This window comes from Oncorhynchus mykiss, chromosome 26, assembly GCF_013265735.2.
Source record: "Oncorhynchus mykiss isolate Arlee chromosome 26, USDA_OmykA_1.1, whole genome shotgun sequence".
In the NCBI taxonomy this organism is placed as follows: Eukaryota; Metazoa; Chordata; class Actinopteri; order Salmoniformes; family Salmonidae; genus Oncorhynchus; species Oncorhynchus mykiss.
In genome coordinates this window covers 15927430-15944546 of record NC_048590.1, presented here as the reverse complement: position 1 = coordinate 15944546, position 17117 = coordinate 15927430, and the positions used below count along the sequence as shown (strand labels likewise).

Sequence of the window (17117 nt, the reverse complement as noted above, 5' to 3'; positions counted from 1 at the left end):
GTCGGGCTTTCAGCTGAACCGTTCGCCCAAGTCACCAATACCCAACCCCCAAAACACACACCCACGTACCCCAGCTGCAGAGGTGCTCCTGTACTCCTGAGCTCGCGCACCCTATGACTGGGTCATAGGTCATAGTTCAGATGTAACAGTATATTACCAGAAAGGGAGAGAGGATACAACTGGGACAAAGAGGGCGACGTATAGCGGAGGAAAATGGACAGGAAGAGAAGGGAAAGATGGACGGTAGGATTTAACAAGTTGTAGTGGAGGAGGGGAATCTGAGACGTGTGTGTGTGTGTGTGTGTGTGAGAGAGAGACGGCGAGAGAGAGATGAATAGAGAGAGACTCCTAGGAGCGTTTACTGATGTAGTTGTAGCTGTGGATACTGGTGCATCTATGAACCCCCTCTTCCCCCTGGACTTCCCCTCTCTCACCAGCACACTTAGTATGGGAGGGAGGCACACACACACACACACACGCACACGCACACGCACATTGAGGGTGTGGTTCTTACACACAGTTATCTCCTCTCTCTCTCTCTCTCACTCACACACTGCTGTAATGGTCTATGCCTTTGTCTCCGGCTGGCTGACTCCTATTGGATTAGTGCTTAGGGAAGTGGCGTTGAGCCTTGCTGTGTCAGAGAGTGTTGCAGGGATGTCAGCACGGGGACACACTGACTGCCTGCCATCAGGACACTGCATCGCAATGATAGAGAGACTGAAAGAGAGAGAAATGAAAACACCTTCCATCCCCTGCCACTTTGGAGGATGTTTTCGTTAAAAGTTTATAGACGGATTCTGCTGTGAGGGGTTGCTGAGCCTCACCTGTCACCTTGGCCTGCGTAACGTGGCAAAGGTTAAGTGGTGCCCTCCTCTACCTCACGGAGGAGTTGAAAGACATTTTGCTGAGTGGGGGTAAAAATGTGCAGGTTTGTGGCGGTACCCAAGGTAACAAGATCAATGTGATTTATCCACACTTAGTATGGGAGGGAGGCTCACACACACACACACACACACACGCACACACAAACACCTGAGGACTGGAGAAATGAGGTGTGTGTGTGTATTGTCTGGTGTGTGTGTCTTCTGTTAATGTGAAATTCCACACTTGTCTGCCTCCCACTGGGTCCTTTCGATCAGTGTGTATGTGCATGCAGTGGTCTGTATCCCACATCTGTACTTTGTTTTATGGATCAGGGTCAGTCGGTTGACTCAAAGCAGTGCACCGTTTACTCAACGAGAGAGAGAGAGATATTTGTGTGCAAGAGTCAAAGAATGCAAGAGAAATGTCATGTAGTTTTTAGGTGATGTTTGTTTCATATCTAAAATCTGTTTACTCGAGATAGTCAAATGAGAAACGAGGCTAGAAAGAGAGAGACTAGAGGGAGAGATGCATTCCTGACCCTGTAGTCCAGTCGCCGTGTCATTTCTCTGTGCTGCGGGGACCAGCTGTGTCATTTAACCACCCCACAACTCCGGCCCGGAATGTCCACACGGAGAAGGAATGCACCGAGTCCTGTCCAAGATCCTCTCTGCCGCTCCTTTGCCCTCTCTCTTACCCTGTATCCCTCTCTCTTACCCTGTGCCTGCCCGTTCTCTACCTCTCCCTCCCTCACTCCACCCGCCCATTCACTCCCTCACCCTGTATCCCTCTCTCCCGTTTCTCCCTCACCCCCTCCCATATTCTCACACCCAATCCCCAGGGTCCTGTTCAAACTGCCCTCCCTCATTCCCTGTCCTCCCTTCCCTCTCCCTCCCTCCCCGTCTCCCTCCCCTTCCCTCTCCCTCCCTCCCCTTCCCTCTCCCTCCCTCCCCGTCTCCTTCCCTCCCCTTCCCTCTCCCTCCCCTCTCCCTCCCTCCCCTTCCCTCTCCCTCCCTCCCCTTCCCTCTCCCTCCCTCCCCGTCTCCCTCCCTCCCCTTCCCTCTCCCTCCCTTCCCTCTCCCTCCCTCCCCTTCCCTCTCCCTCCCTCCCCTTCCCTCTCCCTCCCTCCCCGTCTCCCTCCCTTCCCTCTCCCTCCCTCCCCGTCTCCCTCACTCCTCCCTGTGTATAGAGGGGTCAGAGGTGGTGTTTACACAGCGACAGCCAAACAGTGGTTGTGTGTAGAGTCGGCTCAGTCAGTACACACACAGCCCAGGCCCAAACACATGCTTTAGATACAACACACACACACACACACACACACACACACACACACACACACACACTGGTTTGTGTTCCTACTGGCGGTCTACTCTACACTACAGAATAGGTTGGGAGGAGGTTTGGGGGTCAGGGTTAGTTGTGTCGAGGCAGTAGTGGCGCAGGCAAGCTGGAGTCCTCATGATGGGACACTCCTAAAAACATATCTGTTTGCGCCCGTCGTCGCGGTCGGTGATACGACAGACGGTAATGCCTCCTCGAGACTCTCTTTTCTCATCCTTGGTTTGATTTCCGTAAAACAAACGTGTCTGTCTTTTTGAAAGCAATACAGTCTTGACGGAGTAAGGGTGTGCGTGTGCGCGCGCGCTTGTGTCTCTGAGTGTGTAAGCCTCTCCTCTGTCTCTTTCCCCATGACGTCATCTGTGACCTATATATTAGAGGGAGCTCATGTTTTAGTGTGTAAACCCATATCCAATCCACTCACACTGTCTCTGACAGCAGTCGACAGGACTAAGTCATCTGATCCCACAACAGTCTTGAGTAATAGTAGCTCCCCCTTTAAACGGAGGAAATTCCTTATCGTCCCGAGGTTGCCAACGTTTGAGCGCGTGTGTGTGTGTGCGTGCATGCGTCATTTTCTTTCTTTTTTAAAATGTGGTACTTTTAGCACAGTTTCGTGATATCCAACTGGTAGTTTGTCTTGTCCCATCGCTGCAAGGAGAGGCGACGTGTGTAAATGTATGTAAGAGTTGGAGTGAGCTTAGCTGGGAAAACCATATGGGCAGAGCTAAAAAAAACTCACTTCCCCAGAGACCACATAAGAACAACTAAACAAACAGAGAACAACGTAAACAGAAGGTTTTCTCAGGACGCTGTCGGACACTCCCATGGGTCCAGCCCCAGCGGCAGCTCTTTCTCATTGGCCAGCGGTCCCAGTTGAATAACAGCAGGGTTTATGACCCCTGACCTGTGTGTGAAAACAGAGGGCGGTCTTCGGGGACACGGGGGTAGCCCAGGAATGTGTTAATTTGGGTCAGTTCAGAGTCTATTCTCTCACCTACTGTCTCTCTCCCCAGCTGTCTCTCTCTGTCTCTCTCTCTCTCACCTACTGTCTCTGCCATCCCGGGATTTACGGTATTACCGGCATAGCACACAAGGGGGCACTAAAAATGCAACAACAACAAAAAGCCACCTATTACCAAAACTCTAACAAAATTAGCACAAGTAATAGCGAAATCACACATACAGTAAGCTGTTAGCTAAATGCTATAGAACAAAAATGCACATGAACTAATTGCAAAGACAGGCAAATCCAGCTCATGAAGTTGTGCAAGCACAGCTAGTAGCTACCGACTGTCATTTTCGGGTGAGTGTGGACATTTACAAGCGAAAGTGAACGAGAGAAATTGTGCAAATGAACAAAGTTGTGATGCAGGCCTTTCTGAAGTAATCGCAGCATGTGTACACGGAGCAGAGGAGAGAAGAACGGATGAAGGGGAAAAAAACGCTAGTAGGAAGCACAGGGAAAGAATGGCATCTGCACAGTTAACTCGGATGACAGAGCTTTTTGACTTCTAAAACATGGCAGAAAGCCGTTCCAAGCTATTCAGTAGTGAATTGCGTACAAGTGTGACTCCACCACCTCATGTGCGCCGCAGAGCAGAGACTTACCGATAGAACGCTAGGAGCTCACGCGTTCTCTTGTTGTGCCCTTAATGATGAACGTTTGACTGGCTCAACTGTTCTGGGGGAACTCCGGTAAGCTTCATAATGTAAAACAATGTGACGGATGAAATGATGAACACAATCTGCTTGATCTCCTATAGCGTATTATACAAGTTGATTGCAGGTATTAACTTTAAAAAGTAAATATTCACATTTATTGAAAGTAAATAACTTGACTGTGTTGATGGTATTGAAAAACCATCCCGTGGCTTTTTTCAAATAACCCGGTATATGGTATACCGCCTAAACCTACGGTGTCTCTCCATCCACCTACTGTCTCTCTCCATCTCTCTCTCTCCACCTACTGTCTCTCTCCATCTCTCTCTCTCCCTCCACCTACTGTCTCTCTCCATCTTTCTCTCTCTCCACCTACTGTCTCTCTCCATCTCTCTCTCTTTCCACCTACTGTCTCTCTCCATCTCTCTCCATCCACCTACTGTCTCTCTCCATCTCTCTCTCTCCACCTACTGTCTCTCTCCATCTCTCTCCATCCACCTACTGTCTCTCTCCATATCTCTCTCTCTCCACCTACTGTCTCTCTCCATCTCTCTCTCTCCCTCCACCTACTGTCTCTCTCCATCTTTCTCTCTCCACCTACTGTCTCTCTCCATCTCTCTCTCTCTCCACTCACTGTCTCTCTCCATCTTTCTCTCTCCACCTACTGTCTCTCTCCATCTCTCTCCATCCACCTACTGTCTCTGTCCCTCCTACTGTCTCTCTCCATCTCTCTCCATCCACCTACTGTCTCTCTCCATCTCTCTCTCTCCACCTACTGTCTCTCTCCATCTCTCTCCATCCACCTACTGTCTCTCTCCATCTCTCTCTCTCCACCTACTGTCTCTCTCCATCTCTCTCTCTCCACCTACTGTCTCTCTCCATCTCTCTCTCTCCACCTACTGTGTCTCTCCATCTCTCTCTCTCTCCACCTACTGTCTCTCTCCATCTCTCTCTCCACCTACTGTCTCTCTCTATCTCTCTCTCTCCACCTACTGTCTCTCTCCATCTCTCTCTCCACCTACTGTCTCTCTCCATCTCTCTCTCTCCACCTACTGTCTCTCTCCATCTCTCTCTCTCCACCTACTGTCTCTCTCCATCTCTCTCTCTCCACCTACTGTGTCTCTCCATCTCTCTCTCTCTCCACCTACTGTCTCTCTCCATCTCTCTCTCCACCTACTGTCTCTCTCCATCTCTCTCTCTCCACCTACTGTGTCTCTCCATCTCTCTCTCTCTCCACCTACTGTCTCTCTCCATCTCTCTCTCCACCTACTGTCTCTCTCCATCTCTCTCTCTCCACCTACAGTCTCTCTCCATCTCTCTCTCTCCACCTACTGTCTCTCTCCATCTCTCTCCGTCCACCTACTGTCTCTCTCCATCTCTCTCTCTCCACCTACTGTCTCTCTCCATCTCTCTTTCTCTCCACCTACTGTCTCTCTCCATCTCTCTCCGTCCACCTACTGTCTCTCTCCATCTCTCTCTCTCTCCACCTACTGTCTCTCTCCATCTCTCTCTCTCTCCACCTACTGTCTCTCTCCATCTCTTTCTCTCCACCTACTGTCTCTCTCCATCTCTCTCTCTCCACCTACTGTCTCTCTCCATCTCTCTCCGTCCACCTACTGTCTCTCTCCATCTCTCTCTCCCTCCTACTGTCTCTCTCCATCTCTCTCTCTCTCCACCTACTGTCTCTCTCCATCTCTCTCCATCCACCTACTGTCTCTATCTCTCTCTCCCCCCTACTGTGTCTCTCCATCTCTCTCTCTCTCCACCTACTGTCTCTCTCCATCTCTCTCTCTCTCTCCATCCACCTACTGTCTCTATCTCTCTCTCCCCCCTACTGTGTCTCTCCATCTCTCTCTCTCTCCACCTACTGTCTCTCTCCATCTCTCTCCATCCACCTACTGTCTCTATCTCTCTCTCCCCCCTACTGTGTCTCTCCATCTCTCTCTCTCTCCACCTACTGTCTCTCTCCATCTCTCTCTCTCTCCCCCCTACTGTGTCTCTCCATCTCTCTCTCTCTTTCCACCTACTGTCTCTCTCCATCTCTCTCTCTCTCTCTCTCCACCTACTGTCTCTCTTCATCTCTCTCTCTCTCTCTCTCTCCACCTACTGTCTCTCTTCATCTCTCTCTCTCTCTCTCCACCTACTGTCTCTCTTCATCTCTCTCTCTCTCTCCACCTACTGTCTCTCTTCATCTCTCTCTCTCTCCGCCTACTGTCTCTCTCCATCTCTCTCTCTCTCCGCCTACTGTCTCTCTTCATCTCTCTCTCTCCGCCTACTGTCTCTCTTCATCTCTCTCTCTCCACTACTGTCTGTCTCTATCTCTCTCTCCCACCTACTGTCTCTCTCCATCTCTCTCTCCCACCTACTGTCTCTATCTCTCTCTCTCCCCCCTACTGTCTCTCTCCATCTCTCTCTCCCCCCTACTGTCTCTCTCCATCTCTCTCTCTCTCCACCTACTGTCTCTCTCCATCTCTCTCTCTCTCCGCCTACTGTCTCTCTTCATCTCTCTCTCTCCGCCTACTGTCTCTCTTCATCTCTCTCTCTCCGCCTACTGTCTCTCTTCATCTCTCTCTCTCCACTACTGTCTGTCCCTATCTCTCTCTCCCACCTACTGTCTCTCTCCATCTCTCTCTCCCACCTACTGTCTCTATCTCTCTCTCTCCCCTACTGTCTCTCTCCATCTCTCTCTCCCCCCTACTGTCTCTCTCCATCTCTCTCTCTCTCCACCTACTGTCTCTCTCCATCTCTCTCTCCAACCTACTGTCTCTCTCCATCTCTCTCTCTCTCCCCCTACTGTGTCTCTCCATCTCTCTCTCTCTCCATCCACATACTGTCTCTCTCCATCTCTCTCCATCCACCTACTGTGTCTCTCCATCTCTCTCTCTCTCTCCATCCACCTACTGTCTCTCTCCATATCTCTCCATCCACCTACTGTCTCTCTCCATCTCTCTCCATCCACCTACTGTCTCTCTCCCTCCTACTGTCTCTCTCCATCTCTCTCTCTCCCTCCTACTGTTTCCCTCCATCTCTCTCCATCCACCTACTGTCTCTCTCCATCCACCTACTGTCTCTCTCCATCTCTCTCCATCCACCTACTGTCTCTCTCCATCCACCTACTGTCTCTCTCCATCTCTCTCCATCCACCTACTGTCTCTCTCCATCCACCTACTGTCTCTCTCCATCTCTCTCCATCCACCTACTGTCTCTCTCCATCCACCTACTGTCTCTCTCCATCTCTCTCTCTCTCCACCTACTGTCTCTCTCCATCTCTCTCTCCCCCCTACTGTCTCTCTCCATCTCTCTCTCTCTCCACCTACTGTCTCTCTCCATCTCTCTCTCCAACCTACTGTCTCTCTCCATCTCTCTCTCTCTCCCCCTACTGTGTCTCTCCATCTCTCTCCATCCACCTACTGTGTCTCTCCATCTCTCTCTCTCTCTCCATCCACCTACTGTCTCTCTCCATATCTCTCCATCCACCTACTGTCTCTCTCCATCTCTCTCCATCCACCTACTGTCTCTCTCCCTCCTACTGTCTCTCTCCATCTCTCTCTCTCCCTCCTACTGTTTCCCTCCATCTCTCTCCATCCACCTACTGTCTCTCTCCATCCACCTACTGTCTCTCTCCATCTCTCTCCATCCACCTACTGTCTCTCTCCATCCACCTACTGTCTCTCTCCATCTCTCTCCATCCACCTACTGTCTCTCTCCATCCACCTACTGTCTCTCTCCATCTCTCTCCATCCACCTACTGTCTCTCTCCATCCACCTACTGTCTCTCTCCATCCACCTACTGTCTCTCTCCATCTCTCTCTCTCTCCACCTACTGTCTCTCTCCATCTCTCTCTCCAACCTACTGTCTCTCTCCATCTCTCTCTCTCTCCCCCTACTGTGTCTCTCCATCTCTCTCTCTCTCCATCCACCTACTGTCTCTCTCCATCTCTCTCCATCCACCTACTGTCTCTCTCCATCTCTCTCCATCCACCTACTGTCTCTCTCCATCTCTCTCTCTCTCCATCCACCTACTGTCTCTCTCCATCTCTCTCCATCCACCTACTGTGTCTCTCCATCTCTCTCTCTCTCTCCATCCACCTACTGTGTCTCTCCATCTCTCTCCGTCCACCTACTGTCTCTCTCCATCTCTCTCCATCCACCTACTGTCTCTCTCCATCTCTCTCTCTCCATCCACCTGCTGTCTCTCTCCATCTCTCTCTCTCTCCATCCACCTACTGTCTCTCTCCATCTCTCTCCATCCACCTACTGTCTCTCTCCATCCACCTACTGTCTCTCTCCATCTCTCTCCATCCACCTACTGTCTCTCTCCATCCACCTACTGTCTCTCTCCATCCACCTACTGTCTCTCTCCATCCACCTACTGTCTCTCTCCATCCACCTACTGTCTCTCTCCATCCACCTACTGTCTCTCTCCATCCACCTACTGTCTCTCTCCATCCACCTACTGTCTCTCTCCATCCACCTACTGTCTCTCTCCATCCACCTACTGTCTCTCTCCATCCACCTACTGTCTCTCTCCATCCAGCTACTGTCTCTCTCCATCTCTCTCCATCCACCTACTGTCTCTCTCCATCTCTCTCTCTCCACCTACTGTCTCTCTCCCTCCTACTGTGTCTCTCCATCTCTCTCCATCCACCTACTGTCTCTCTCCATCTCTCTCCATCCACCTACAGTCTCTCTCCATCTCTCTTCATCCACCTACTGTCTCTCTCCATCCACCTACTGTCTCTCTCCATCCACCTACTGTCTCTCTCCATCTCTCTCCATCCACCTACTGTCTCTCTCCATCCACCTACTGTCTCTCTCCATCCACCTACTGTCTCTCTCCATCTCTCTCCATCCACCTACTGTCTCTCTCCATCCACCTACTGTCTCTCTCCATCCACCTACTGTCTCTCTCCATCTCTCTCCATCCACCTACTGTCTCTCTCCATCCACCTACTGTCTCTCTCCATCCACCTACTGTCTCTCTCCATCCACCTACTGTCTCTCTCCATCCACCTACTGTCTCTCTCCATCCACCTACTGTCTCTCTCCATCTCTCTCCATCCACCTACTGTCTCTCTCCATCCACCTACTGTCTCTCTCCATCTCTCTCCATCCACCTACTGTCTCTCTTCATCCACCTACTGTCTCTCTCCATCTCTCTCCATCCACCTACTGTCTCTCTCCATCCACCTACTGTCTCTCTCCATCCACCTACTGTCTCTCTCCATCCACCTACTGTCTCTCTCCATCCACCTACTGTCTCTCTCCATCCACCTACTGTCTCTCTCCATCCACCTACTGTCTCTCTCCATCCACCTACTGTCTCTCTCCATCCACCTACTGTCTCTCTCCATCTCTCTCTCTCCCTCCTACTGTTTCCCTCCATCTCTCTCCATCCACCTACTGTCTCTCTCCCTCCTACTGTCTCTCTCCATCTCTCTCTCTCCCTCCTACTGTTTCCCTCCATCTCTCTCCATCCACCTACTGTCTCTCTCCATCCACCTACTGTCTCTCTCCCTCCTACTGTTACATAGCTTTTCTAATTATTTGAATTAAATTTGCCGAGGGACTTGTGAATGTGAGCGTTGCAGTCTCCCAGGACTCCCTCCCACCTTTCATCATCACCGTCATGCCTGATGCTTACAAAGGCAGTGTGTTGTTGTTTTTTACATTTTATTTTCACCATATACTTTTAAAAAGAGATTAGTCTGTCTGTACACCTAACCTCATCCTAAAGGCCAATGATCAAATGAATCCATTTAACTCCATTTCCGCAAGCCACCACACAGCTGTGAAGTTCTCCGTCGTACGAAGAGAGATTTCCCTGCTCAGTAATCGACGCAAAAGTCAATTGATTGTGGATCCACACACATCAATTGAACCCATAACCTTCTGGCTTTTCGCTGTTTGCATTTCCATTCTTGGCACTGCTTCTCTTTCCTAAGATCAATGGGTAGGGGGGGGGGGGGCTGTGGTTAGTGTCGCTGTCCTTCCTGATGGGCTCTAAATGGCTGGGCGGTAGTTAATAGGTAGGTTGTGCTGCCAGTAGGAGGCTATGGGTTCGGGCCATGTTTGCTGGGCTGATCTCTAATTAGTAATGGGCTGGCAGTTAGTCAGGGTGGATCTGTCGGGGAACTCCGGGGATCGCACACACCGACATGGATGGGGAAGTCGGGTATGTTGGATTTGGGAATATCTTAGTTGATGATAGTAAGGAATGCTGTTTTGAATGGGCGAATCTGGTCGAATCTGTCTGTGTGGCTGTGATCCATACTATGACCGTGCTGTAGCTTCATACTGCTGTTGGGTCTTTTGAGGATGACTTATTTTGGTTCCGTAGGATTTGGAAGGTTGCTGGTTCGAATCCCTGAGCCGACATGGTAAAAAATCTGTTGTTCTGCCCCTGAACAAGACGGTTAACCCACTGTTAGCGGTAGGCCGTCATTGTAATTAAGAATTGGTTCTTAACCGACTTGCCTAGTTAAATAAAGGTTACATTTAATTACAACAACGACACAAACATTTGGGAGAGTTTGTCATTGTTGCTGTGACGTTACTGGTTCGGCTGCGGCAGTGAGCTGGTTAACTGGGCTTGGGGAAGGTCAGGTTACATGCACTAGGAGGGAACACTCTCTCTCTCTCTCTCTTTCACGGTTCCCTCACTCAGTCCAGGGAGAAAGAGAGACGGGGGAATATGCAAGAGGAGATAAGGCAACAGGAGAGAGAAAAGAGGGAGGGATGATGAGTGCAGAAGACACAGTCAGAAAAACAAAAAGGGCCAGAGTGAGCATGGGATAAAGGCGGAGTGGGAGGGAGGAGGCAGACACAAAGAGAGAGTGAGACTGGCAGAGGGAGAGGCAGAAGGAGAGGGTAGAGTGAGAGAAGCAGAAAGAGAGAGAGGGAGACTGGCGGAGGCAGAAGGAGAGGGATAGAGTGAGAGAAGCAGAAAGAGAGAGAGAGAGACTGGCGGAGGCAGATGGAGAGGGGTAGAGTGAGAGAAGCAGAAAGAGAGAGAGAGAGACTGGCGGAGGCAGAAGGAGAGGGGTAGAGTGAGAGAAGCAGAAAGAGAGAGAGAGAGAGAGACTGGCGGAGGCAGAAGGAGAGGGATAGAGTGAGAGAAGCAGAAAGAGAGAGAGAGAGAGACTGGCGGAGGCAGAACGAGAGGGGTAGAGTGAGAGAAGCAGAAAGTGAGAGAGGTTGGCTAGCTCAGTGTGTAACTCAGCGGTATGGACTCATGAAGCTCTCTGTCCAACTCGGCATTCTCCCCCACCCTCCAGATTCCCACGGCCTCCCAGGAACTCTGGCCAGGTAAGAGAGTGTGTGTGATGGCTCTTTTTCCTTTTGAAAATGGGCTAATCTACATCTTCAGAAGGATACTAGATTTTAAATATGGACAAGAACCTTAGATTCTCAGTTGGTCTGTGATGTTTCTCTCTCGCTCTCTCTCTGTCTCTCCGTCTCTGTGCGTGGGGGGGGGGGGGGACTATCCCCCATATGGCTGTGTGAACATGTTTAGACGGCTGTGGTCAGTCTAAATCTCTCACCAGTTCGCTCTGTCTGCAGTCCTGTCCAGAACAGACATACTGTGGGTTTAAGGCAACTTCAAAGCGTCCGAGCCTCGGCACTTAAGCTACAGACTGCAGTGCTTGTGATAGATATCAGATCTGCATGATGATAGTTTGTTAATGTAAGATTCCCCAGTATGTTGTAAAGGGCTGTGTGTGTGTGTGTGTTTGAAGTATGATTCATGACATCATCCTGTCTGCAGATGAGGGACAGATGCTTCCTGGGGCTTAAGCCAAAGTCAGTGAGGACACGCGGATGTGTTTCAGTGTGTGCGTCTGTAGCGACAGGGCTGCGTGTGTCTGTCGCATTAGAGGTGACGGATCTGTCCCTGGATGACACTAATCCAAACACCAGGAGACAATAGCAGCTGTGTGTGTGTGTGTGGGCACGCACGCTTGTGCGTGGTCTTGAATAGTTGTCAAGGCAGCTTTTAACTCTTTCTCCCTCCCTGTGGTCCTGTCTCATCCATAGTCTTTCTAGATATCACTCTAGTCTCTCTTGCATGCCCCCCCCCCACACACACACACACACACACTCTAGTCGACCGCCCCCCCCCCCCCCCCCCGTCCCCTACCCCACTTCAGGGTTGGGGATAGACAAACACAGCCTGTATAATTGTTCAAAGTGGGGTTAAAGACTAGTTTGTGTGTGTTGTAGAACCTTCCTGTTCAAGGTTAGTCTCCTGTTCAAGGTTAGTTGTTTTGATGGACAGCCTCCAGTCAGTGTGTGTGTGTGTGTGTGTGTGTGTGTGTGTGTGTGTGTGTGTGTGTGTGACTGAGATTTCCAGGCAGCTCGGGGCTCTATGCTGCTGCCCGACAGTGAGCCTTGTCGTACATTCACCCTGCCTCTTAGCAGGGCTTTTCTCCCTGGTGCAGAGAACGACTGTGTGTTATCACCCGGGAATTACGCTCACACATAAAATATCCCTCCCGTCTCCGCGGGTTCACCAGCTTGTACGGTCACGGAGCTTTAGCCAGGCTAGTAGGGCGTCTACACTGTCAGGGGATTCCTATTCCGAGCCAGAGTGAGCGACACATTGCCGTCGTCCGTCTCGAGCAGCGCTCTCCAACCCTGTTCCTCGGAGAGCTACCCTCCTGTAGGTTGTGGCGCCAACCCCAGTTTCTAACTCGATTCAGCTTATCGACCAGATGATTATCAGAAGCAGGCGTGCTAGATTAGGGTTGGAGGGAAAAGGTACAGGACTGTAGCTCTCCGGGAAGTGGGTTGGAGAGTCCTGGTAGAGCGTATGTGTTGCTTCATAGAGGAATGGTAATGAAATGTGAAATATTCACAATATTCGGCCGATTCCTCGGCTGGAAATAAGACGAAGGCTCTGAAATAGAAAATGTAACACTGATTTAATTGGAGAGTCCTCTTCGGTTGCGCCCATTCAACCACACACCGAACCCTTGTTCAGCTCCATTTACAAATGAGGTATCTGTTTATTAAAGGCACATTTTGTACCGTTTTTCTTTTTTAAAACGAATCCCTTTTGGGTATGCCCTTGCCGCTCTTCTCTTTTGTCGTGGATGGCATGTCACCTCTCCTCTCTCCTCTCTTTACCCTGGTTAATATGGTGCTGTTTAATTCAACCTATCTTTTTCTCCTTTCTCTCCCAGCTGGGATGACAGCAGCTCAGTGAGCAGTGGCGTCAGTGACACCGTCGACACAGATGACATCAACACCAGCTCCTCCATCAGCTCCTACGCCAACACACCGGCCGCACAGCGCAAGGCCCTCAACGGACAGGTCGGTGTGGAGGCTAGACACAAGCACGTATGCGTGAACGGCACCCACACACACACACTCACACACACACACACACACAAGCATGCACACATACACACACACACACAAGCATGCACACACACACACACACACACACAAGCATGCACACATACACAAGCATGCACACACACACACACACACACACACACACAAGCATGCACACATACACACACACACACACAAGCATGCACACACACACACACACAAGCATGCACACATACACAAGCATGCACACACACACACACACACACAAGCTTGCACACACACACAAGTTCACACACATACACACATACACACACGAATACAGCCCCAGGCGCTGAACGGACTCACAGATAAACTCTCAAGTACAGTCTCACACTCCCCCCCCCTCTTTCTCCTCTCCCCCGTCCCTTTTCTCTCCCCCCTTAGCTCCGAGCGTGTTAATGATATTGGAATTATGAGCCTATGGTGGCAGACCTGGGAACTGACTAGACTAAAGGCTGATGTTTGAACTTGCCTCAAGTCAATAAATACCCATTTTAAGAAGCCACCTTTAGACAAGCTGTCTGAGCGGTGATTCTACCCTCAGCTCGTTTTTGGGTGGCTTTGGGAAAGGGGTCGGGTGTCTGGATAACGCGCCCCCGCTATACAATAACACTCATTTAATATACTGGTTATTTGATGTAGGATAACTGAGGCTGCACTCTCCCAGTAGTAGTTGACCTTTGAGCCGGACACCTAGATGAACATAGTCTCTCTCCGTCCAAACTGCCTCCATGTTGGATCCACATAGTGCAGAGGTTATCGTAGGCTGAGTAGTGCGTCGCATATGGTCAGTATACTCTCATACCACTATCATCACAGCCCTACAGGCACATGTGGAGGTTACTAACTTCAGCCCAATTTAGCTGTTTATTCCCATATATACCGGAGCACCATAAAATAGATCACTCTTCTCTCATCCTCTGTGTGCCCCCACCACCACCACCAGCCTGTAACGGATGCTGAGAAGCACTCGGCCTCCACCACCCTGAACCCCGCCTGGTCAGGTGACGAGGTCAAGAGGTCAGACGGGTTGTCGGACAGTGAGGTCAGCAGGATGGACCAGGGCTCCAAGTGGGCCCGCCGGAACCCCTCGGACGTGTCCGACGAGTCGGATAAGGTGGGCTCGGGGAGGAGGACTCCCTCAATGACACACACAGGGTCCTGGAAGGGGGGCATGAGTGCTCAGGTGGGGGTGACCAGCCCCAGGACTAAAGCTACTGGAACTTCAGGGTCCGCTGTGATAAAGCCCCACAGCGCAGGTAATGGGCGTTTTCTGTCCTGGCAGTGTTTTGCTGTGTCGTCTTCTCTCGTGTGTTGTCTGAATCTTGAGTCGTTAACCTTCTCAAACACCACAACTATGACAAACTCTCCTCTGACCTAAACCCCTGCTGTGTGTCCCGTCCTGTGTACCTGTAGGTAAAACAGACGACGTCAAGGTGTCCGAGAAGGGCCGCCTCTCCCCTCGCTCCAACGGCCTCCGCCGCTCGCCCTCCGACGCCGGGCGCAGCAGTGACGACGAGGCCAAGAGAAACACACCCTCTTCCACCTCCGCCGCTGCCTCCGCCCGCACGTCCCACACACACACCCTCACACACGCCCTGTCCGAACCCCACTCCCAGTCTCACACACTGACCTCCCGCACCCCCACCAGCACATTTGGCTTCAAGAAGCAGAGTTCCGGGATGGTTACTATGGTTACCACCAGTGGCGCCACCATCACGAGCGGGTCAGCAACTCTTGGGAAGATGCCCAAGTCCGGGACGAGATCCTTAGCCGTTGGGATAAAGGTCGGAGGTCAAGATGTGGGGTCCGGTCTAGGTCACCATGACGACGGGTACCTCCAGGTGAGCACCCGCTCCACACTGCAGTACCGGAGCCTCCCAAGACCCAGCCGGTCCGGCGCCGCCGCGCGTAACGGAAACCGGTCGTCGACCAGCAGCATCGAAGCGGCTGTGCTTTCCGTTACCACTCACAGTAAAAGCAGAGACATGGGAAACATTGGGAAAATGAATGGAAGTGGGACTGGGGTCTCGCCAGCCAATCAGACGGACCGAGAGAAGGGCGTGTCAGAGGGCGTGGACAACCTGAGGGGAGGGGCTTCCACCGTACCTCTCACCGGGAGACAGCAGGTTGCCTCACCCACACTGCGCAGGTGAACAGACTCACACACACACACTCACATGCAGAGATATATAATGTCACTCACACTTAAACGTGGTCATTAATGACACCTATTGACAGTACCGTGTCTGAAACCTATTCCTAATGTGATGCAACACGCACGCACACACACACACACACACACACACACACACACACACACACACACACACACACACACACACACTCATTCACATCCATACACAAAGGTCACATCAGTCCACTGTATGAAAACGAACCCTTCAGCATTTCTGTTCAGCAGCCAGGTCTGAGCCCACACTTTTTCATAGTGCCAAGTCTTTGTATGTGCACAGTAACACGAGCGGAGTCTTACCTCACCACTGCTGGGCTGGCTCATTAATCTCTTTGGGTAATAAGGCTTTGAAGACCCGGCTCTATATTATCACCCATGCCTACCGTCTTAACCGCCAACGCGCTCTGGTCACGTCCCAAATGGGACCCCGCAACAAATGTAGTGCGCTAAATGAGGATTAGGGAGCCATTTGGGACGGCGCCACTGTCTTTTGGCTTAAGGCAAGGGGGTATGCTAACGTGATGCTTCAAACGTTACTCAGATATAATCCCCCAAGCCTTTACTCAATAGTGTGAAATAGGGGCGGTTACTAGCAATGACTTTAAAACAGAAATGCGTCTACAATACTCTACATGTTTCGTGTCTCTCTCTCTCGTGTGTCTGTCTACCTACATTTTGTTTTACATTTCCATTTGAGTCATTTAGCAGACGCTCTTATCCAGAGCCATTTACAGTTAGTGCGTTCATCTTAAAATGGCCAGGTTGGATAACCTAGCCATTCCATAATCATGGCCATTAATAGGGAGTTGGTCCCCTCTTTGCTGCTATAACAGCCTCCACTCTTCTGAGAAGGCTTTCCTGCTAAGATGCTGGAACATTACTGCGGGGACTTGCTTCCATTCAGCCACAAGAGCATTAGTGAGGTCGGGCACTGATGTTGGGTGATTAGGCCTGGCTCGCAGTCGGCATTCCAATTAATCCCGAAGGTATTCGATGGGGTTGAGGTCAGGGTTCTGTGCAGGCCAGTCAAGTTCTTCCACGCCGATCTCGACAAGCCATTTCTGTATGGACCTCGCTTTGTGCACGGGGGCATTGTCATGCTGAAACAGGGAAGGGACTTCCCCAAACTGTTGCCACAAAGTTGGAAGCACAGAATCGCCTACAATGTCAGTGTATGCTGTATTGTTAAGATTTCACTTCACTGGAACTAAGGGGCCTGGCCCGAACAATGAAAAACAGACCATTATTCCTCCTCCACCAAGTGTTACAGTTGGCACTATGCATTGGGGCAGGTAGCGTTCTCCTGGTATACGCCGAACCCACATTCATCATTCCAGAGAACGCATTTCCACTGCTCCAATGCATAGTGCCAACTGTAAAGTTTGGTGGAGGAGGAATAATGGTCTGGGGTTGTTTTTCATGGTTTGGGCTAAGCACCTTAGCATACAATATCATTCTAGACAATGTTGTGCTTCCAACTTATCGCAACAGTTTGGGGAAGGACCTTTCCTATGTCAGCATGACAATGACCCCAATGGCGGAAAGCTTTACACCACTCCAGCTGACGCTTGGATTTGCACATGATCTTAGGCTTGTGTGCTGCTGCTAAGCCATGGAAAACATATTTTATGAAGCTCCTAACGCACAGTTATTGTGCTGATGTTTGCTTCCAGAGGCAGTT

General features: G+C 50.8%; 1 protein-coding gene across 13 annotated transcripts in view; it reads left to right on the top strand.

Annotated features, from left to right (window-relative positions):
* nav2a (neuron navigator 2a) overlaps positions 1-17117 on the top strand; it is a 310069-nt gene that overhangs the window by 266482 nt on the left and 26470 nt on the right. For 10 of the 13 annotated variants that reach the window (XM_036963588.1, XM_036963590.1, XM_036963587.1 and 7 more), the window contains 3 exons: positions 13050-13206; positions 14189-14501; positions 14659-15394. In XM_036963588.1, the coding sequence (XP_036819483.1) occupies positions 13050-13206; positions 14189-14501; positions 14659-15394 (1206 nt within the window). The remainder of the gene's footprint in view (positions 1-13049; positions 13207-14188; positions 14502-14658; positions 15395-17117) is intronic. The other 3 variants (XM_036963584.1, XM_036963591.1, XM_036963583.1) reach the window with 1 other exon arrangement.